General features: G+C 49.0%; 1 protein-coding gene across 6 annotated transcripts in view; it reads left to right on the forward strand.

Moving 5' to 3' along the window:
- Positions 1–22,040, forward strand: part of DRAM1 (DNA damage regulated autophagy modulator 1) — a 45,318-nt gene that overhangs the window by 12,985 nt on the left and 10,293 nt on the right. Inside the window, exons 2-7 of one of the 6 annotated variants that reach the window (XM_025439386.3) lie at positions 1,885–1,952; positions 5,335–5,477; positions 10,971–11,148; positions 15,318–15,376; positions 18,873–19,051; positions 19,720–21,841. In XM_025439386.3, the coding sequence (XP_025295171.1) occupies positions 1,885–1,952; positions 5,335–5,477; positions 10,971–11,148; positions 15,318–15,376; positions 18,873–19,046 (622 nt within the window). In that variant the 3' untranslated portion in view covers positions 19,047–19,051; positions 19,720–21,841. Of the gene's footprint in view, positions 1–1,884; positions 1,953–5,334; positions 5,478–10,970; positions 11,149–12,658; positions 13,396–15,317; positions 15,377–15,927; positions 17,434–18,872; positions 19,052–19,719; positions 21,842–22,040 lie in introns of those variants that run through there. The other 5 variants (XM_025439387.3, XM_025439389.3, XM_035698842.2 and 2 more) reach the window with 5 other exon arrangements.

The raw sequence follows: 22,040 nt of genomic DNA on the forward strand, positions 1-22,040 counted from the left end.
TTTTTTAATCACTAGTACTGATATTCATTCATTCATTCCACAAGTACACACGAATGGCTATTTACCAAGACCTTTTGATTCTCCTGTATGGTTTTGTATTTATTTTATTTTTTATTATTATGTTTTAAGATTTTATGTATTTGAGAGAGAGAGACAGAGAGAGCATGAGCAGGGGGAGGGGCAGAGGGAGAGGGAGACTAGGAGATTCCCTGTTGAGCAGGGAGTGGGGGTGGGGGTCCAACGCAGGACCCCAAGATCATGACCTGAGCCAAAGGCAGACACTTTTCCAGCTGAGCTACCCAGGTGCCCCGTATGGTTTTAAATGTACAGATAAACAAGAATAAAGTACCACCCTGAAATTCAGAGCTTTCAGATCACAGATCTGATGTCATGGGGGCCATACATGTGGGCCCTTGACCTGTGCCTTGGTTTGCTATCCATGGGCAGATAGTTCCAGGGCCTGCTCGACTGATCTCCTGCCAGGGCACCTTCTTCCCCGTAACTACCTTCCTATCTCCATAAATATCCTCTTGCTTCCATTTCCTTCCTTTTTATGGAAATAAGCAAACAATCTCCCTGGCATGTGGCTGGTTACCGTCAGGCCTGTGATCATGCATACTCTTCCGTGACTCCATTGAAAGCTGCCTTTTTATATCCTGAGGCCAAGAACAGAAGGTTTAATTTCTATGTGAGATTTAATCTTCGGGCAAAAGTGCCACCCAAGGGTATAAACTGTCTCTGCCTTTTTCTGATGCTGGTTCCAGCCTGTACCCTTTCTACGTCATGCCCAGAGGGACATCCTGCATGTAATGCAGCCTTTCTCCCTTCAGCATTTCCTTTGTGGGAGCACAATGGTTATTTGTAGGAAACATGGCAATGTATTCTCAACCCTCCAGATTCCTGCAGGAGTAGGTGCCACTGATACTGAAATAGTAATAGAAGTGTGTATTGTAAGGGGGCGTATTAACTTCTTTATACTCTTCAAATATTAAGTGTGCACAAAACTTAGACTCCTGCTGCCTTCTACACACATGGGCTTCTTGTGGAATTCCTTAGATAATTTGAAGTGCGCCTTTTCAACGTGATCAGTTTTTCAATACTTGAATTCGGAGCTGTTTTAAAATGGAGAAATACTCAAGATGGGCTTGAAGAATTGTTTCATATAGGGAACTCTTTGGCCATCAGTTTTAAACTGTTGCCTTTTGGGAGCAGAGAGATGATGTAAAAATGTAAACCTCCACGTGAATGAATAGAAAACAACACTTTAAATACTACTTTCCAGCTCATTTAATTGACTACACCAGAAAGATGTCTTATAGAAACTACTTTTTGTTAAAATACTTTATCACAATTAATATATCCTTGATACCCTGTTGCTTCCATAAAGTTCTAATAGGCCTCAAAAATATTGCTCAGCTTCCCACCATTCTATTTTCAGCAGCATAAACTCTTATGTATAAATCAAATTATTCAAAAAATTTAAATGATGTGCTTATGTGTATTTAAAATCCAAATGGTAGATTTTTCAAAATTGATTTTAGACGTTTCCCCCCCAAGATAGTCACATTCACTTCTTGCTGAGAATGAACATATATCAAGTTTATTAGGCTTGGTCATTTTAGAAACACCACTACCATTTACTTTAAATATTTCCTAGCCTTTTACAATGGGAGAAAATTAAATGTAATCTCTTGTGGTAGAATAATAAGTTTTAGATTTTTCAGAGCCAAAATAGAAATACCTTAGCAAAATCAGACTAAGTCTTTGGAATTCAAAGTGGCTGACCCCCTGGAAGAAACATTCTATGAAACCTGCCAGTCACATCCCTCCCACAGAGGGCTGAACAGAAGTCCTTTTTAATAATTTGAAATTTCTTTTTATTAGTGATACGGGAACAACACCTCCAGAGAGTGGGATTTTTGGATTTATGATAAACTTCTCTGCATTTCTTGGTAAGTACACAATAATTATAAATAAATGAAAAATTCATAGTCTCAAGTGAAGCAAAATGTGTTGTTGACAGTTTGTATATAATTTTTTGCTGGTTTTTAGCAGACTTTATTTTTCAGGACACTTCTAGGTTCACGGCAAAATTGAGCAAAAGGTAGAGATTTCTCAGACATGCCTGCCCCCCAGCCAATGTCTCCCCCACTATCACCATCCCCCAGCAGAGTCGTGCATTTGTTATAGTTGACAAGGTTACACTGACTTATCATTATCACTCAATGTCCATAGTGTGCTTTAGGGTTCACTCTTGGTGTGTATAATTTTTTTAAGATTTATTTATTTGGGAGAGAGAGAGAGAGCACTAGTGAGAGGAGGGGCAGAGGGAGAGAACCTTTAAGACTAGGGCTCTGGGCTCCCACTCACTACCCAGGACATCATGACCTGAACCAAAATTGAGTTGGATGCTCAACCAACTGAGCCATCCAGGCCTCTCATGCATATAATTTATTTTTTATTTTTAAAGATTTTATTTATTTATTCATGAGAGACACAGAGAGAGAGAGAGAGAGAGAGAGAGAGGCAGAGACACAGCCAGAGGGAGGAGCAAGCTCCATGCAGGGAGCTTGATGTGGGACTCAATCCAGGGTCTCCAGGATCGCGCCCTGGACTGAAGACAACACTAAACTGCTGAGCCACAGGGGCTGCCCTAATTTTTTTTTTTTTAAATACAACCTTTGCAACTATAATTTTGCTCCACTTTGAGAAACTTAAGATTACTGGAAATCCAGTAATTTATGGCCTTGTCGTAGAACTGTTCTTCACTTCATCTGGTAACACGTCACAGGATTTGGAAATGAATTTTAAATGTAATTTGACTTTTAAGTTTGTGATTTGTATCCAGTGCGTTGGTGAAAGTCAAAGCACCTAATGTACAAGCTAATGTTTCTCGGCGTGTGTACCGAAAGCCATGCATGTGAACGTTGTTCGGGGTGTCAGGTCACATGCATGTCCCCAGGGCGCACCACAGGTCTGCTCAGTTGGAACCTGGGCAGTGGGCCCAGCAATCAGCTGATGGCCACGTGCTCTAGGGGCCTCGGGTCCTCGCTGTCTCTGGGCGTCCCTGACAGGGGGGCTGCCTGGCCCATGCTGACCGGGAAAGGTGAAGCAGGCAGCAATTTGTCTCCACCTCAGGGATGATTTTTCTTTTCAACTCCTCAATACACCCTGAGATAGGATACAGTGCAGTGGATAGATGGTCACAGCCCTCTCATTAGCCAGCTAATATAATGACTGAAAAACACAGTCTACTGTGGGGTGACCCAGATGTAGGGACAGAAGATGTGGGCCCTCTCTCCTGGTCCTTCAGAGGCCCTGAGCCCCTGGGACAATCAGCTGTTTGCCAGGGCCTATCCTGTAATCAGCACATTCTGGCCTCTCTACTGGTGCAAGGGGAGGGGCAGAAGGAGAGGGGGCAGGGCAGAGGCACAGAGGGAAGGACAGAAGGGGAGGGGGCGGGGCAGAGGGGCAGGAAGCCTTAAGTGGAGACTTGGCATTTTTGGAATTTGTCCATCTTACTGGGTAAAGAGAAAGTTTCATGCTGCCGCACTCTGTGGTCTTCTCATCCCAAGGCTTTGGAGGTGGGCAAGGGGAAGTAGACATAGGTGTTCAATCCCAGGGTGTCCTTGCGTGCCATCCTTGTCCAGAATCCAGATTTAGAACGCAGAGATTACTTCCTCACTGGGAAGCGATAAATACGGCTTTTTGCTTCCAGGCAAGGCAGACTGTCACCAGCATCTTCACTTCAAATAGTCTCTGAGAAATGATTAGGTCTTAGCTTGCTTTTTAAAATTCAGCAAAACATGACCATCACACACTGTCAGGACAAAAAATCTACTCTGCTCTTTTAACATATGCATGGTACCCATCTCATTATAATTTATTTAATCAGTCCCCTATGTGAAGCCTGGAGGCTATTTCTGATTTTTGCAATTTTCCATGCTCAAGTGAATATTCTTTATTTTTTGGTGAATATTCTTTTAAATACATCTTTGCATATTGATGTAAGTTCCCCTATAAGGTACATTTGCTGAGTAAGAGTTCATACATATCTAAAACTGTGATAGCCATCCATGTAGTCAACATTCAGTTTGTAGGTGCCTAGGGTGTGGTAGGCTCTGTGTTTATTCTTAGTGCTAGGGACCCAGCTGCAGAAAGACAAGGACCCTGCGGTTGCGGAGATTAGTTTGTGACTTTACTCTCCAAACCAGTAAGTGGTATTTGGTTAATTGATGAGCTCTTCAAAAAAAAAAAAACACCTTTAAGTACTCTCCTGACACCATTCACAAAAATCAACAGCAATGAAAGGATTAACCATGCAAAGCAAAACTGTGAGATAATAAAGAATAGGAAAGTGCTCTTAAAACCTGAGGGTGGAAACTCTTATCTGAGCTTACACAAAACCCAGAAGCTAAACAGGAAAGGACTGACGGATATAGAAGATAAAGAAATTAAAACTTCAAAGTGAGAAAGATACAGAAAACAAAGTTAAAGATGGACTAGAAGAAAATTTGTAATATTTACGGCAGATAATCCACTAAAGTACATAATGTGTGAAAAGCAACAGCAAATTAAAAACAAACAGACAAAGTCAAGAGAAAAATCAGGAAAAAAAATTGAATGTGATTTTCAGAAGAAGAAATGCAGGTGACCAGTAGACATACTGAAAGTTTTCCATCTCACTAATCACCAGAGAAATGCAGATTAAATCAACAGGTTGCGATTTCTCCTTCATTAGATTGGCGATAATTAAAAAGGCAAGAACATGCAGACCTGCTTTCGAGCTTTACTGTGAGAGTATAAGTGCCACAAAACCGTGTTGGGGCGATTTGTGGATACTTCTTGGTATTTTACTAGTGCACACTTTTAGCTCCAGTAATACTACTCCTAGGAACTCGTCTTTCAGAAGCACTGAAAGTGTGCTGAAGCCTTGTGTACAAGGCTTCTCACTGAGCATTGCTGGTAACAGGGAAAACACTGGCGATGTAGGAGCCCGACATGAGGGGGCAACAGACTAAATCAATAGGGCGATGAGACCTGTAAACGCAGTGAGACAGTGATGCAGGGCGAGCTCCACGGTGGTGTACTTTATGTGAGAGAGAAAGAAAGTCACAGGATATGTGCACAGTAGCTTTACATGAAAAGGGCAAAAGGCAAGCTGGTGTGTGTGTCTGTCTGTCACACGGAGGCGGAATAGGGGGTGAATGGGAAATGACGGCAATTAGGAGACTGAAGTAGAGACTCAAAAAAAGCAATGCAAACTGTCCCTGTGGTTTTCGTTCTGAAAGGTCAAATAGTCACAATTCAGCAAAGTGCCTTTTATCCTTCCAGGTGCAGCCACGATGTACACGAGATATAAAATAGTGGAGAAGCAAAATCAAACCAGCTATTTCAGCACTCCTGTTTTTAACTTGGTGTCGCTAGTGCTCGGCTTGGTGGGCTGTATCGGAATGGGCATCGTGGCCAATTTCCAGGTACGTCCTCGGTTGTTGGCACCCTAGCGGCTGAGGGGGCACGTGGAGGGCAACAGCAAGGGTAGAGGCTGCCTGTGTGGTGGGGGGGGGGGCAAGCATTTAAGTGGGGTAGGTTGCTTCCTAGAAACAGGTCTTTATCATCTGAAGGTCCCTGCAGGGGAGACTGGGCGGGCGGCGTGGGGGGCATGGGGAACCCGTTGCGCTCAGCAGTGATCAGCCAGGTTGATGGTGGGAGAGGCCTTGGGTCACTGGGACAGCTCCGTTAAGTGTGGAAATATTGGGGGTGCCCGGGGAGCTCTGTTGCTTGAGCCTCCGAGTCCTGATTTCCACTCAGATGGTGATCCCAGGGGCCCTGGGGGCCCGGGATGGAGCTTGTCCCTGTCCCTCTGCACCTCCCCCCGCCTGGGCTCACTCACTCTCTCTCTCTCAAGTCAATAAATTAAATCTTTTTAAAAAAGAGTATGAAGATATTTGTGTGCACGAGCATGTGTGCGCAGGTTCGCAGAGCGGCCTCCGCCCGGCAGCCTCGCCTGCCCGGGTTACTCAGCGCCCTCACCTGGGAGCCCAGGCCTCGGGGCGGCCTGTATGTGCTCTGCAGTCCGCTCCTCCCACAGCAGGTGGGGGGCAGTCCCGGGTCTGTCCAGCCTGTGGCCACTGGCTCCTCCCGGCCTCGTTCTGGAAGCATGGGAGCTGTTTGTCCATGGAGACAACATTTCATGTTTTAAAAATACTCATTGTATATCGGGTTTGCAAAGGGGATGGGGAGGGCTCCGCGCCACGCTCCGGGCCCAGCAGGCTGAGGGGGGGCCACCGCGGCGGTCGCCGGCTCAGGCTAGCACTGCTTGGCGGGCTCCGCTCCCCACTGCGGTGTCTTTGCGGCTGCACAGAGGCCGAAACTCCGGAGGGCTCATGCTCCTGCCCATGGACACCGCCTTACAGAATTTTCCCGTCTTGCATGAGGCTTATTTTCTAAAGAGGTGTTGGCCTTGGCCCCTGGCCACCGCTGTCCCTCGCCAGAGCCAGGCCGGGCGCTGCACCTGTTCCATCCACTGTCCGCTCTCCGTGCACCTGCCGGTGCCCCTGCTGCACAATGTCAGGAGCGTCACTGTCGGGCAGTCTGTTCCACCTTCACGCATGCTCTCACTGCCCGCGGGGGTGCCGCCTATGGGGGTCCACCGGCTGCAGGGGGGTTGCTGGCTGCGGGGGCTGGGGACAGCACAGTGCTGTGGGAAACTTAGCACCGCGCTGTGAGGGGTGAGGGGTGAGGGGGGTGGACACCTTCCTGACTGCGCGGCTGCTCCTGGGCGCTCTGCAGGGCAGATAATCTCTTGGGTCTCAGGGCTCACGAGTTTGCTTTGCTTTGCTTTGCTTTCTAGGGAGGGGTGTGTGTGTGCAGAGCGAGAGAGGGAATCCCAAGCAGGCTCCACGCTCAGCCCAGAGCTCCAGGCAGGGCTCCCTCCCGTGACCCTGAGGTCAGGACCCGAGCTGAAATGAAGAGTCGGACACTTTACCAATGGAGCCACCCAGGCGTCCCACGAGGTTTCATTCTTGAATGTTCTAAAGCCCCAATCATTGTTTCCTCGTTGACACTGAAAGGTGCAAAGGGGAGAGACAGGTTGTACCTCCACAGGCAAGTGCACAGGGCTCGGTGGAGCGCACTGTGCAAGTAGATTTGCCTCTTGCTCCATTTGACTTTCCTACCCTCGTTGTGCTTTTATGGTGAAATAAGACAAAGGCTATAGCACATGGTTTCAGGTGACTTTGGTCACATGGGGAGACTCTTTTTCATGATCGTGTGCACTTGGTTTTTCATGACAACTGATTTATTGAAAATTTCCTATGTGACAGAATTTATGAAAACCTTCCGTGCTTTAACTTCTGTCATCCCCATAACAGCCTCAGGAGACAGGTGGTGTCCTGGTCCTGGTTGCCAGGGGACACGTGGGCCTGACGGGTCATTCTGTGTCCCGGTCGAGCATGGCAGGGCAGCCGCGGTGGGGATGGAAGCCACCGGCCAGCAATGGTAGGAACCGGTTACCTTCCAGCCAGAAATGGGGAGATCCCTGTGGGGAGAAAGTCTGGCCAGAGTTCACAGTCCAGCCCCGGCAGCGTGTGCTGGGGAGAAGGGTTGAGATGTGGGGCAAGGGGGAGCCTGGGGACGGCGGACCTGAGTTGTTCCGGGCGCAGGTGGCGTGTCCCACGGCCTGTCACTTTCTTCTCCAAATAACTTGCGGGGTGAGCACGACAGCTGTCGCCTTTCAAAGCAGAAGGGCCGGTTCCACAAAGAGAACTCCCGGCCGACAACCAAACTGGTGGTTCTCTAAGGTTTCGCGAGGCCATGACATCTTCACAGAAGCCGGGAATAGAATATCAAACTTCCCCGGAAGCAAAGTATTTGCTTTGTCCTTGTTCCCGTAAATAACCCTTATGACTTCCTTGTTCCATAGCCTCTACTTCCTTCTCCACAAGCTATGAACAGACCAAGTTGAGCTTTCCCTCCCGGGGGACCTGGGGGCGTGAGCCACAGAGCCCTGGGCCTGTCGGCGCTTCTCCTCCCGTGTGGCCTGGGCAGGAGTTCCAGGGGCTGCGTCCTGAGCTGGTTGGGGGCCGTGGCTGCTGCTCCGTGTCCTCACCAGCCTCTCTCCATGCTTGACTTCCCTTCCAGAAATTTCCTTCTTGGGAGAGTCAAGTTGCCAAGGTTTTGAACCCTTTCAACTAACTTACTTACTTTCTTTCTTTCTTTCTTTCTTTCTTTCTTTCTTTCTTTCTTTCTTTCTCTTTTTCTTTCTTTCTTTCTTTCTTTCTTTCTTTCTTTCTTTCTTTCTTTCTTTCTTTCTTTCTTTCTTTCTTTCTTTCTTTCTCTCTCTCTCTCTCTCTTTCTTTCTTTCTTTCTTTCTTTTTCTTTCTTTCTTTCTTTTTCTTCTTTCTTCTTCACCACCTTTTAAAGTAGCAACAGAGTTTCGAAAAAGAGATCCCGAAGGGTGCTGGGTTTTCATTTTAGCATCTATCCCTAGTTCACCTCCGAACTAAGAATCCTGTCCCTTCTAAAAGTCGTCATTGATGGGAGAGTGTATACGTCACAGGGGAAAGCACACCCCAGTCCCGCTCCTGCTGACTCCTGGCCCTTTGGTCTGGTCAGGTCCGGGTCAATGTGGGGTGGGGGGGGGCACCCAGTGTGCAGAGGTGGGTCCCAAAGGATGGGTTGAATTAGGAGCGGGGCAGGGGTGAGGAGGCAAATTCCCTGATAGCCATTGGAGGAAATAGTCTGTAAATCCAGGATGTTGATTTACTTCACGTAAAAAAAAAAAAAAAAAAAAAAAAATTGAGCATGGAAGGACTCGGGGCTCTCAGATTGTTATTCCTGAAAATGACTCATTAGCAGTGCAAGTCCAGCCTGTTGCTTACTTTCCTTTGTCTGAATGTGCCTGACATTCCAAGGGGAAAAATATCTGTTTCTCTTCATTCTTTTATTTTATCAGTTTAGTATTGGTTTTATATTTGGTTGAATATTGTTTTTGGTTTAATACTGGTTTTTTCCCCTCAGTTTTACTGAGTTTTCATTGACACATAGCCTGGTATTAGTGTAAGGTGTGTAGCATGGTGATTTGATACATGTGCATATTGCAAAAGGATCATAATAAATTCATCAACAGACATCACCTCACATAGTTACAATTTTTTTTCTCTTAAGATTGACTCTCTTACCAATTTTTGAACATATAATAATACAGCATTAATAACTATGGTCACCAGGCTGTGCATTACATCCTTGGGCCTTATATCTGGAAGCTGCTATCTTCTGATCCCCCTCCCCCATCCTCCATCTCCACCCCCACCCCTCACCTCTGGCAACCATTGATCTGTTTTCTGTATCGATAAGTTCAGATTTAATTTTTTTTTTTTAAGATTACATACATAAGTGAGATCACACAGGATTTGTCTTTGTTTGTCTGGCTCATTTCACTTAGCATGATGCCCTTGTGTCCATCCACGTTGTCACAGTGGCAAGATTCCTTTCTTTTCCATGGATGAATAATTGTGTATGTGTGTGGTGTTTTCATTATCCGTTCATCCTTTGATGGATGCTGAGGTTGCTTCTTTGTCTTGCCTGTTGCAAATAATGCTGCAGTGAACGTGGGGGTGTGGTTATTTTTTGAGAGACTGATTGCATTTCCTCTGAATTATTGCTATTTGTCATTGTAGCAAAATACAAATAACATAGAATTGGCCACTTTAGAAGCCCCAGGGTGGCTCAGTAGGTTAAGCGTCTGCCTACCTCTTGGGTTGTGATCTCAGGGTCCTGTGTGGGGCGCTCGTTGCCTGCTTCTCCCCCTTTGTCTGCCCCTCCCCATGTTCATGCTCTCTCTCTCAAATAAATAAAATGTTTTGAAAATTGACCATCTTCACCATTTTTAAGTGTACAGTTCAGTTGGTTTTTTAAAAAATTCTTTACTTAAAGGTATATAAATATTTTAAAGACATAGAATGTATTTTATTTTTCATATATGATTTTCCCAACTCTATATTCCTGTGTTGGGTAACCTAGGAATACAGGGTCTATACCTAATACATGAGTGCCTAATAGGCCATGTGTCAGAATGTTAAGCAGCCATGTTTTATTGTGACATAAATCAGAGAGTGGGATTTCCCTTATATTACTAGGTTTGATGCCAGGAAGTAAAATTTCCTTAGAAAATAAGTTTGAAAGTCATTTTTTAAAATCTTCCTTTCCTGTGTGGACAATACTTTTACTTGTGCCATTGCAAAAGCTCACATTTTCAAATTCAAGCAGAGACCCCACAGTTCAGTCCGATGTCACTGTTACATCTGAAGGTCAGTGCCCCCTGCATATTTGAAAGGAGCCAAAAGCAAGCTCTGTGAAGGGTCCATCGTGAGCATTTCCGTGGCCCAAGCCCAGGTCTCTGTGTGGACTGGTCATGGGGGTGCCCTCCGGTGCAACAGCTGGTTGAAGGGTGGGGGAAGGAGCCTCCATGGGAATCAGCCTTTGCCTGGCGACAGTTGCTGAGGCTTGTGCGTGGGGAGCCAGGGGAAGGAGCATGAGGTCACCGGTGAGGGGAGCCTGAAAAGCCCCGGCCACGCTCGGCACCTTCATGCAACCGGTTATATAATTTTAAAAGGAATTCCCGGGACACCTCCCTGCAGCCCTGCACGACAAGGGTTAGGGTGCCCATTTCAGGGATGGGGAAATGCAGGGTGGGGACTTTTACCCAGCTCTGCCCGACTGCAGGACCTGTGACCCTGCCCTCCTGCGGGGGGGTAGTGCCCACAACCGGGTCTGGGTCAGGGTGCCCACATTGGCGGGGGCGGGGGGTATACCCAGGGCATGACGTGAGGGCCTGGGAGGCCGTGCCCCCGCACTACTGGGGGCCCACGCCCTCCAGGCCTCAGCAGGTGGGTCAGTGGGGCCAGTGGCCTCCGGGAGCCCGGCGTGGGTGCTGCAGGGTGATGGCTGTTGTGACTCTCTCTCTCCAGGAGCTGGCTGTCCCGGTGGTGCATGACGGCGGCGCCCTCCTGGCCTTCGTCTGCGGTGTGGGCTACACACTCCTGCAGTCCATCATCTCTTACAAATCGTGTCCCCAGTGGAACAGCATGTCCACATGCCATGTGCGGATGGCCATCTCCGCTGTGTCCTGTGCGGCCGTCGTCCCCAGTATCCTTTGCACACTTGTCAGTGTCTCTGTGGGCCCGACCCTCTGTCCCCCAGCTGCCCCCCAACCACCACCCGAGAGCATGGAAAAACAGCAAAGCTTAACAGCCCGGTTTTCACAGGTTTTGGGAGAACAATTGGGAGAAATTGTTAAGAAAACCATAAAGAACATATCCCAACATTGTCTGGTTAGGTAAGAATTGGGAATGTGAAAAAAAAAAAAGAATTGGGAATGTGTGCAAGAATAGAAACCTGTCGGAACACTTTAGGCTGTTTACTTTCCTTCCGACAGGGAACATTTCATAAGCCATGTGAAAATATTTATTTTTCTTTGTAGTGCTTGGTCAAAAACCCCAAATATTGATACTGCACTTAAGATAACAGCTGTGTGAGGGCCCAGGCCCGTCCCCTGCCCTCGCCCTGCAGTCGGTGGTTCAGTAGTAGATGGTGCCATTTACTCATCCAAATTAAGTGGTTTGAAAAAGCCCTCTCTATCGTTTGCTTCTAAGTCAGTTGAAAGACAGCCTTCTCTCGTTATCACTGATTCTAGTTTCAGGATGAAATCTCACCCTACTTTCTAATTCAACAGCGTGAAAAGAAAATAGGAATTTTTAGGCTTGTGCATTCTGGGTTAAAGGAAATGAGAGCTTGACCTTTCTCTCTCTTCTTTCTAGAGGTATTTAACAGGAAAAAAAAAGCTGTGTCTTTAAAAGCTGGAAGGTTCCACATCTTTTGAAATACCATGTGCAGTTTTATCAGAGAAAAACTGCAGAGCCATCAAAAGATGGTGATTTCTGTCAGACGGTAGGAAAAGAGCAACTCTTTTATTAGCAGAAACTTTGGTGGTCTGGATGGAGTTGGGGCATAACGCGGGCGAGCTTGACTGAAAATGCACCATGTGCTTCTAAATACCAAGTTTTACCTTTCTCTTTTGAAACAGAAGCTGCACAAAATGTGAAATCTAAGGCTTTGGGTTTTGTTTTTTTTTCATCTTAGGGAGGGAAATTTTTAGTTACAAAATTTCCAAGCTCAGAGGAAGCAAATACTAGTGTTGAGAAATTTAAGCAAAATGCATACTCTCAGTATAGAGATAATTCCTTCGCAATTTCCTTGTCCTATTCATGTATTGAAGACACTCATGTTTCTCTCAAATATACCTACTTGAAACCTTTAGCTTGTGTTAGTTGTAAAATTCATAGTAGGAGCATTTGTGGTGTTAAAGCCAAAGTTTGGTGTAGGAAACCTTTCCTTGCTTCCAGCTTGAGAGACAACATCTCTATATGTTAAAATCGGAGAAAATTTTAGCAAGGATAAGCATTTCAGGCCCTAGAGTTTCACATACAAACAGGTCCCGTTTTTTGACAGTTCTTGGGATCAATGCTGAGGGACAGCACCCCAAACAGAAACGGGCACGTCCCTGTGCTAGATTGACTAGAACGAGATCATCCGAATGGAAAGGTGTTTTGGCTGACACCTTAGCATGGTATTTATATTTCTTTACAAAGATTTTGAGACATCTTTAAAATGCGCTTGTCTCTTCTAACTGCAACATGTCCATGGAACATCATCCTCACTTCACTAAGGAAGAAACTGAAGCACAGAGGGAGGCGGTTGCTAGCATCCCTGAGGCCTCCCTGCAAGACCACCCGTCCCACAACCGGCTTCTGACCCTTCAACATCACTGACAGCGTAAAACCCAGGTCCTTGTGCCTGAGACACATAGTCTGAGACTGCCTATCTTTTTAGGTTTTTAAAAAATATTTATTATTATTATTATTTATTTATTTGAGAGAGAGAGAATCTCAAGCAGACTCCACGCTGTGCACGGAGCCCCATGTGGGACTTGACCCTACCACCCTGAGGTCATGACCTGAGCTGAATCCAGGAGGGGGACCCTGATCCAACTGACCATCCAGGTGCCCCATGAAACTGCCTGTGGTTGACCCCACGTTACACAGTTTGCCCAGGACTCCCCTTGCCTGCCCTCTGCCTCCATCCACTGTCCTCTCCTTGCCTGGATTATCCTCCTCCACCGCCTTCCCCAAAGCCAAGCGGCCCCCTCTGGTAGCCACTAGCCCCCACGAGGCTGCTGAGCATGCGAAACATGGCTGGTCCACGTGGAGATATGCAGTTAAGTCTAAAAACCACACCGATCTCAAAGATTTAAGAAGAAAGAGAAAGCGAATGTTAAATATCTAATTATTCATTCTTTATATTAGTATATGTTGAAATGATAATATTTTTGATATGCTGGGTTAGATAAGATATATTATTAAAATTAATTTCATTTGGATTTATTTATCTTTGAGATTTGATTTAATTTTATTTATTTAATTTATTTATTTATTCATGAGGGACATAGAGAGAGAGAGAGAGAGAGAGGCAGAGACACAGGCAGAGGTAGAAGCAGGCTCTAAGCAGGGAGCCTGATATGGAGCTTGATCCCAGAACTTCAGGATCACGCCCCCCAGCCAGTCAGGCGCCAAACTGCTGAGCCAACAAGGGATCCCCCAAGATTTTATTTTTAAGTCATCTCTCCACCCATCATGGGGCCCATCTCACAACCTGGACACCAGGAGTCACGTGCTCTACTGACTGAGCCAGCCAGGTGCCCCTCATTTGGTTCTTTTTAGGGTGATTTTTTTGTTTTGTTTTTTTTTGTAAGGAGGTAGAAGTTTGTTGAATACACCCCAAGGGAGAGTTGGGTAGGATGGCAGAGCAGAAGCTGTCTGCCTATAGGAGAATATTTTAAATTACGCATGTGGCTGGCATTACTTTTGGGGCGACGCTGCTCCAGATGGCTCCTCAAGCCTCAGCTTACATTAGCTTAACTCAGGAAGCCTTTGCTGACCCTTCAAACCCCATTCCACTCTGAATTCATAATTTTCCCTCCAAGTCATCATTGTGCCCCCCCCCCTTTTTTTTAATTTAAATTCAGTTAGCCAACACAGAGTCCATCACTGGTTTTAGAGACCGAGGCTAGTGACTCCTCAGTTGCCCATAACACCCGGTGCTCATCACACCTCGTGCCCTTCCTCATGCCCAGTTAAGCTTCTTTCCTGTCTTAGTGCAGCTCCTTCCCTGGGCTTCATCCCACTAGGCCATGATGTTTCTCAGAGCAGACACCAAGTCTGTTTTGCCAGAGTTTTCTCTGTCTCCCCCTTCCTCACTGCCAGCGTGGTACCTGATGCGCAGAAGATGAGGCTCAAGAATTCAGAGGCTTTTAAACTTTAGAAACAGAAATATGGTAATGACAGGATCAGAGAATCTTTCATTTTGAGAAATGGAGAAGTGTTAAGAATTGCAAAATATGGGAGCTTAGGGAGGGCAGGGAGAGGAGGACGCTGACTTAGCTTTCAGAGGAAGTTCTAAACTTGACACTGACTCAAAGCTTTGAATTCATAACTGTTTGCAAAAGCATTTTAAGAGCATCGCAGCTCATCCCCAGCTTTTCCTGTGCCTTTATAAGCTCCATTGGAATGGCTGCCACGGCCTTTGTGCAGATGGTCGTGGAGGCTCTAGCCTCAGTCCCAGGCACTGTTTGGCCTGTCTGGGCACCCCCAATAGTATTATACACAATACTATGTATGGCTCTGATTTGTAAACCCTTGAGCCTGGAAGGAAGCGTTCTGCTTATCCCGTGACTTGATAGAATAAGTCTCTTTTTTAAAGATAACTGTAGCTGGTTTTTGTAGATGAATCTTGGTTATTTGTGATGCTTTGGTACTTTGAAATGTTATGTTTTCCTTAAAGCTGTTGCCTTGAAACTGGGTTTATAGGGGAAGAGTATTTTTATTCAATACCTTAATTTAGAGAAAATCATATTTTAGGGGGAAAGTACTCAAAAGCCATCTAGATGGCTGTGTCAGTCATTTGACCAAATTTAAAAAGCAGAGTGGAGCAAAATGTAGCCACAGATTAACATTTTATACCTGACTGAAAAGATGTTACTGAGGAGTGGCTATATGTCTGTGCTATAACTGAAATGCTATCACAATCGAGCTGAAGGTTTGAGGTTAAAGAAGCTAATATAGCAGATCTGATTGCAGAAATGTTGGTATTAACATTTTAACACTGTGTGATGATTATTAGAATAGTCTTAACATTAAAAGACCTAGGGTGGTTTTTTTTTTTTTTTTTTTTGAGCTTCCTTAACAATTTCCGTTTCTTAGTGATCGCCTGTGCTTCACTAATTTCTATAACCAAGCTGGAGTGGAATCCGAAAGAAAAGGTAACATTTAACCTGTCTTCAGTATGATTGTCGAACCCGGTTCCTGGGGATTATTCTCAAAATTATTTGCAAAATTTTAAATTCCTAATGGAATTTTCTAATCAAGAGGACAGGTTGATGGGTGGTGGGGCGATGTGGGTTAGGGGTATGGAGGTCAGAGCAGGGGTTGTGAATCAGAGGATGGGGTGAGCTCCAGCATGGAGGGCAGTTTGTTTCAGGATGAACTGGAGCATCAGTGCAGTCAGGGCAACATGCGTGGGCGAGGAGTGCATGTGGAGCTGTGAGGGGGGAGGCAGAGAGCCTCCTATTCAGGGGGCCTGAATAAGCTTTGAACAGAGCCTTCCTTCAAAAGCAAGTACATTGGAAGAATATTAGTCAGAAGTAACCCCTGGATGAATGGGTGAGAACTGAGCCTGGGGTTAGGGTGGCCAGAGAAGGCAGTTCTCAGGTTTAGATCTCAAGTCTGGATGCACCCGGGGAGTTCAGCGTGTTCCTCATCAGGAAGATCACATCCCAACCACCATGAGCTCCCACCTCACCCCCCACCACAGTGGCTAAAACAACAACACAAGGAACAACAAGTGTCGGTGAGGATGTGAAGAGAATGGAACCTTCGTGCTCTGTTGGTGGAAAGGCAAACTGGTGCAGTCACTGTGGAAACCAGTACGGAGGTTCCTCAAAGAGTCAAAACTAGAGTTGTCATATGATTCAGTAATCACAGGCCTGAGTAGTCAAAAAATACAAAAGCACTAATTCAAAGAGCTACATGCAACCGTACATGTAGAGCAGCGTGGTTTCCAGGAGCCATGGCAAGGGAGTGGAGCACAGACCCCTGCATAGGTGAGCAGGTAAGGCTGCGGTGTGTATACACAGTGTCATGCTGCTCGGCCGTAAAGACGATGACATCCAACCATTTGCAGCAACATGGTTGGAGCTAGAGATAAGCCACATAGGTCAGAGGAAGACAAAAAAAACTTGATTTCACTCCTATGGAATTTAATAAACAAAACAAATGGACAAGGGGGAAAAGAGAGAGAGACAAACCAAGAAACAGACTCAACTACAGAGAACAAAATGCTGGCTCTCAAAGTGGGGGCGGGGTGAAACAAGAGGGGATTAAGAGGGCCCTTAACTGGGAGGAGCGCGGAGTGATACAAGGAAGTGCTGAACTACTACATTCTACTCCTGAAATGCATATGCCTGTGTGTGAACTATACAGAAATTAAAATTTAAAACTTAAAAAAAATAAGATAGCCTCAGGTGGATATAAGAAGGGGAGATGTTTAATGGGCACTGGCAAGTGACAAACATGACAACAGAAGGACATGCACCAAAGAGAAATTCCAAGTGTCCTGTTGGGGGAAGCAGAGACTCTGCCCCATGAACAGAAGCAGGGTCCCGATGAGGGCCGGTGGGGGGATCTGGTGGTAGGATTGTTGAATATGAGGTGGGAGTGACACATAAAGAGAAATGTCTGTCGTGGCACTGGGAGCCACCAGGCGTAGGGTGGATTGACCGGGACTTCTAGTCAAACCTTAGAACACCTGGATCAAATGTTTGGAATTGAGGGGGACTGATGCAGAGGTGCTCCAGGGACTCCTGCACGAGGTGCTCCAGGGACTCCTACACGAGGTGCTCCAGGGACTCCTGCAGAGGTGCTCAGGGACTCTCAGAGGTGCTCCAGGCACACCTGCTCGAGATGCTCCAGCAGACTTAGTGTGTGAGAGCAGCAGCTCGTGTTTCAAGTGACAGGGGAGTTAAGGATATTTTTCTTTTTCTTTTTTTCTTTTTTTAAGGATGTTTTTCAAAAAGCAGTTTGGGTAAAAGGCTGGCGTTTGCAGCCACCCGCAGGCAGGCGGAGAATCCAGCGAATGGTGGGGCCCGCAGCTCCCGGGAACCGTGCCGTGGGGCGAGGAAGAGCCATGCGCGGGTGCCGAGAGCGCAGCGGGGCCATTGCCGTCCCAGGCGGAGGGTCCGCGGGTGCCGGGCCTGCAGGAGCCCGCGGGAGGCTGGAGGGGCTGGGGACACAGGAGCCAGGTCGTCGGGGAAGGAGCCGTGCGGTGGCGCCGCCGGGGGGAGCCCTTGCACCGCGAATCAGCCCCGGGGCGGTGCCGGGGGCTGCCCTCCGCCGCGCGGCCCAGCACCCCGCGGTTCCCAGGCCCTTTCGTGCCTCACGGAGAGGTTCCTAGCCTGCGCTCAGCCGCGCGGCTCCGGTGCCCGCCTCCGTTCCTGGTGGCGGTGGACGCGCACGGAGGCCCGACGCCGGCCGCAGGCTGCACGAGGACGCACGGGTGGGTGGCGAGCAAGCGGGAGCAAAGCGGGGTCCGCGAGCGTTCGGGCGCCTGCACCTCCCCGAAATCTCCGCCGCTGGAAACTGCCTCAGAGGACCTGACGCCCCGCAGAACCCGCAGCCCCGCGGGTGTTCGTTCCCCGGGAACCTGTGGCCGAGCGGAGGGGAGCGGGACAGGCCGCCCTGGGACCAAAGGCGGGTGGAAGCCGCCGCCGGCCTAGCCTGGCCCGTGGGCTCCAGGCACGATGCAGACGCGTCCTTTTGACTCAGACATTGTTTATTTTATTACATTTAAGTCGGTTCCACACCCAGTGTGGAGCCCAGCACGGGGTTTACGCTCCTACCCGAGACTAGGACGTGAGCTGGGATCTAGACGAGTCCAGACGCGGCCCGCCTGCGCCCCCGAGGGCCCTTCAGATGGTGTTTAAAGATGCTTTTAAAGTAATTGACCGCATGTAAAAGTCAGGAGAGATCGCGTCTCGCCCACGCACACGCCCACGCACACGCACTCGCAGGCTTTCTTCTTAATCTTTTACAGCGGCCCGTTTGGTGAAAGTGGGATTGAGCGGCTGAGGCCTGGGTTCCCGGTCACTTCCGTTGTTGATACGAAGGCTCCCGCCTCCGCAGGAGGGACCGCTGCCCGCGTGGCTTCCCGTGTCACCCCCGCGCCCAGGGCACCCTGACCGTGTCCCTGCGCCCCTGGCTTTCGCTCTGCGCCGCGTCTGGGTCCCAGGGCAGCAGAGCAGCGCTCGCCACCATCCCCGGGGCTGCGGAGAAGGCCCCCCCGCCCCCGCCCCCGGCCCAGCACCGTGTCTAGTTAATGAGGCCTGGATGCCCAGGAGACGTTTTCCAGGTGTGCACCTCAGCTCTGGGATGCTTAGTCACGCCTTGAGCGAAGGTTCTTTCTTCTCTGGAGTCTGGATTGGCTTCCCCGCCTCAGCCGCCTAGCGGCTCCTCTTCTGCCTTCCTGGAGTGTGCAGAGCGGGTCTGCAGCCCGGTGCCGGCGGGGGCCTGCGCAACCCCGGGCCGGGGGCCTTCGTGCTTCCACTGGGCAGGTGCCCTGGTGGTCAGCCCCCGGCCTTGCTCACTGGCTTTCCCAAGGCCTCAGCCACCACTTTCTCTCCGCTCTGACCAGCCCTTGATTTTGGTACCTACCCTGCAGTGGATGGATTTAGGCTAAATCCTGTGTCTTACTGTTGTTTGTAGGATTATGTGTATCATGTGGTGAGTGCGATCTGTGAGTGGACAGTGGCCTTTGGTTTTATATTCTACTTCCTAACATTCATCCACGATTTCCAGGTAGGTGTTTACCGATTCAACGGTCATGAACCGCTGACAATTAGGGTTAGGAGAACTCCAGAGAACATTTCTGTCACTTAAGAAAAGTAAGAGCACTATCTTTCCTTTTACTCTTATGTTTGGGAAAAAAAATACGTAAATATTACAGTTCAGTTTATTCCACAAGGGAAGCATCTTTTAAAAAAGATTTTATTTATTCATGAGAGACACAGAGAGAGGCAGAGACACAGGCAGAGGGAGAAGCAGGCTCCCTGTGGGGAGCCAGATTTGGGACTTGGCCCCACGCAGCCCCGGGTCACAGCCTGAGCCAAAGGCAGACGCTCACTCGTGGAGCCCCCCAGGCACCCCCCATAAGGGAAACATCTTCCCCAGCTCTCCCAAACAGCGAAATTTTCATACATCCTCTGCTATGGGATGCTCATAGTCCCAGACCCTGGTTATTAGCTTTCTGAGGAGGCCCTGCTGACTAGTTCCACATAATAGGAAATATGTCCTTTTATCAAACAAAAGTCCGTTGTCAAAAAATCTTCCCCAAGGCAGAGAGTTTGACAACAGAGAAAAACCTTCCATTTCGAAACAAGTGAATTCTTAGCTAACAGGAGATAAGAAGCCAAGAAAATTCTCTAAGACCCAACTTAGAGTGTGCAGAACCCACCGTGAGGTCATCTGTGGAGGGCGGGTGCACTGCCGGTGGACGTTCCTTGGCTGGCACCACTTCACCTCCTCTGAAACCTTTTTCTTCTGTCTTTAACAGGGTGTCACCCTCAGGATATCCACAGAGATCAATGACGACATTTGAAGAAAGAAGAATCCTATGTCAGTCAGTGAGCGTTGCAGACAATTTCTGGAAGTGGTAGGGAGGACAGACAGGGTGTTAATGTTGCCCTGAGTGAAATGTACCTGAGGTACATCCAGGACTTGAATTTCTTTAAGGATTCCCAATAGTTGTACTATTTCCAAAGGTATGTTTTCCTAGAGAATGCATTTATGACATTGTAGCAATGTTTTTATAATTTTCTAAGTAGACACTTTTTTTTTACCTTTAACAAGTTCATTACAGAAGAGATAAGGTGTTACAGAAAACGGAGAGCTCTTATTTTTGCACAGATTCTGTCTTGTGTTTTCTTTGTGTGTGAGTGATTCACGGGAATACACTGAGGGGTTCACTAACAAGTTAAATCAGGGCCTATTTGTTTTTTACGTTTTATTTTTAGAAAATGGACCATCTGATTTTATACCATGAGAACATTTATGAAGCTTGATTTTTAATGATCATAAAGATTTAGTTCACAAATCAACACTAACAAGGATACTCTGATTTTTAAGCGGACTCAGCACGGTGCTTCTACGGAAATGCCTTTCAGTCTGCGGTTCTCTGTACACACCGGCTCTAAACGAACCAGAAGACTCAGGTTCTAGACTCGGGCCCGCGGGCCTCCCTGCTAAGGAGCCGCAACTGTTGCCCCGGCTACCAGGGGCCACTCCGCAGTGGGCCAGGTCCCGGGGGAGGGGGGGCGGGTGGCTTCGGCTGGCCAGAATCCAGAAGCCTGTAACAGCAATGAGGCGAGGGGACGCCCCTGACAAGGGAAACCCCACTGGGGGCTGCGTGTCGTCGTGGCCGGGTGGGCAAGGAGGGAAGTATCCCAGGGACCCCCTGTGGAAGGCGGGGTGTGGGCCGAGGCCTCGGGCTGCCCCAACCTCCTCGAAAGCCACTCTGCGGGAAGCGTTAGAAAGGCCATGCGGGACGCCACCACCTGCCGTCGCCGGCATTCGGTGATCGCCGGGTCTGAGTCCGGGAGCACGCTCAGTCTTGAACCGCGTTCACGCCACTGAAGCTGCGGACAGGAGCGTCGGCCGAGGCGGGGAGGAGGCGGCGCGCACGGCCGTTCGCGGCTCCTCCGCCGGCCGCCGGTGCTTCCCGCCCACGGTGCAAGGGACACAGGGAGGAGGCCTTTCAGAGCACCGAGGGGCCTGCAGTGTGCAGGCGGGAGAGGAGGCCTTCCTTCGAAGACCCCGCAGAGCCCGGATCCGCCCCCGGCCCCTGAGGACCTGCGCCAGGGGCCGGGGAAGCGGACGCCGCCGGCGGATCGCGCTGTCGGGACGAAGCAGTCGCAGCCCGCGCGGCCCGACCCACCGCGGGCCCCGCGGCCTCCGCGGCGGGAAGCCCGTAGCACGCTCAGCCTGCGGCCCCAGCCACACTGGCGATGACAGCGAACCAATAGCCTCCTTACGGCGAAGATGCGGGATGGCACGTTCCCGCCATGCAACCACGGGAGGGGGACTGCACGCGCCGTCTCCTGTCACACGGACCCTCCGTACCCGCACTTCACGGCAGGCCCCATCGTACTTCTTTCCCGCACCGCTGCGGCAGGGCCCGGGGGCTCCTTGAGGGTGCAGTATGGGTCGTAATTGTCACCTTCGTACCCCGGCGTTCACCGGGGTGCCTCCGGGTGCACATGGGTGCTGAATGCATGGACGCCTGCGTGAGCGGAGGAAGGAGGGGCGAGGGGCGCTGCAGGACTGCGGCCGGAGGTTCACACTGGCTCCGCGGGTGGCGACGATGTGTAGTGTGTGTGACCTCATCGCTCTCACTGTTGTGCTTTGTGCACCGTGGACATTGCACGCTCGGGCTCCCCCGCTCGGCGACAGGTCTCTCCAGCCTGGAATCCTTCGACGGGCTCCGCACGGCGGTGCCCCTGGCTTGACAGGCTGAGGACGCCCCAGTCCCTCGGTCGCGCCACTCTGCTGACTCCGTGAACCTCCAAAGCTGCTCCGATCCGCGCGTCCGTGTCATTGCTCGGTTCCATGCATTTGCTTCTCCTTGGGCCTCACGGGGAAAGAGTAAAATAAAATGGAATATTTCTGTGTTTTAGCAATTCTTGTCTCGGTGCGGTCACGACCTGTGGACGAGGCCCCACTGTGAAGTGTGTGCAGCTGGGACCCGTACAGGGCGCCTTGAACCCCTCTGTCTTTAGTTCGTGTAGCCTCGCATGTGGGCACTGTGGTCTGTTTCTGCGGAGACTCAACCATTCGTATCAGGAGTTGGCATCCGGCTCCGCCCTTGGAGCTGCAGGC

The sequence above is a fragment of the Canis lupus genome, chromosome 15 (assembly GCF_003254725.2).
Source record: "Canis lupus dingo isolate Sandy chromosome 15, ASM325472v2, whole genome shotgun sequence".
Classification (NCBI taxonomy): Eukaryota; Metazoa; Chordata; class Mammalia; order Carnivora; family Canidae; genus Canis; species Canis lupus.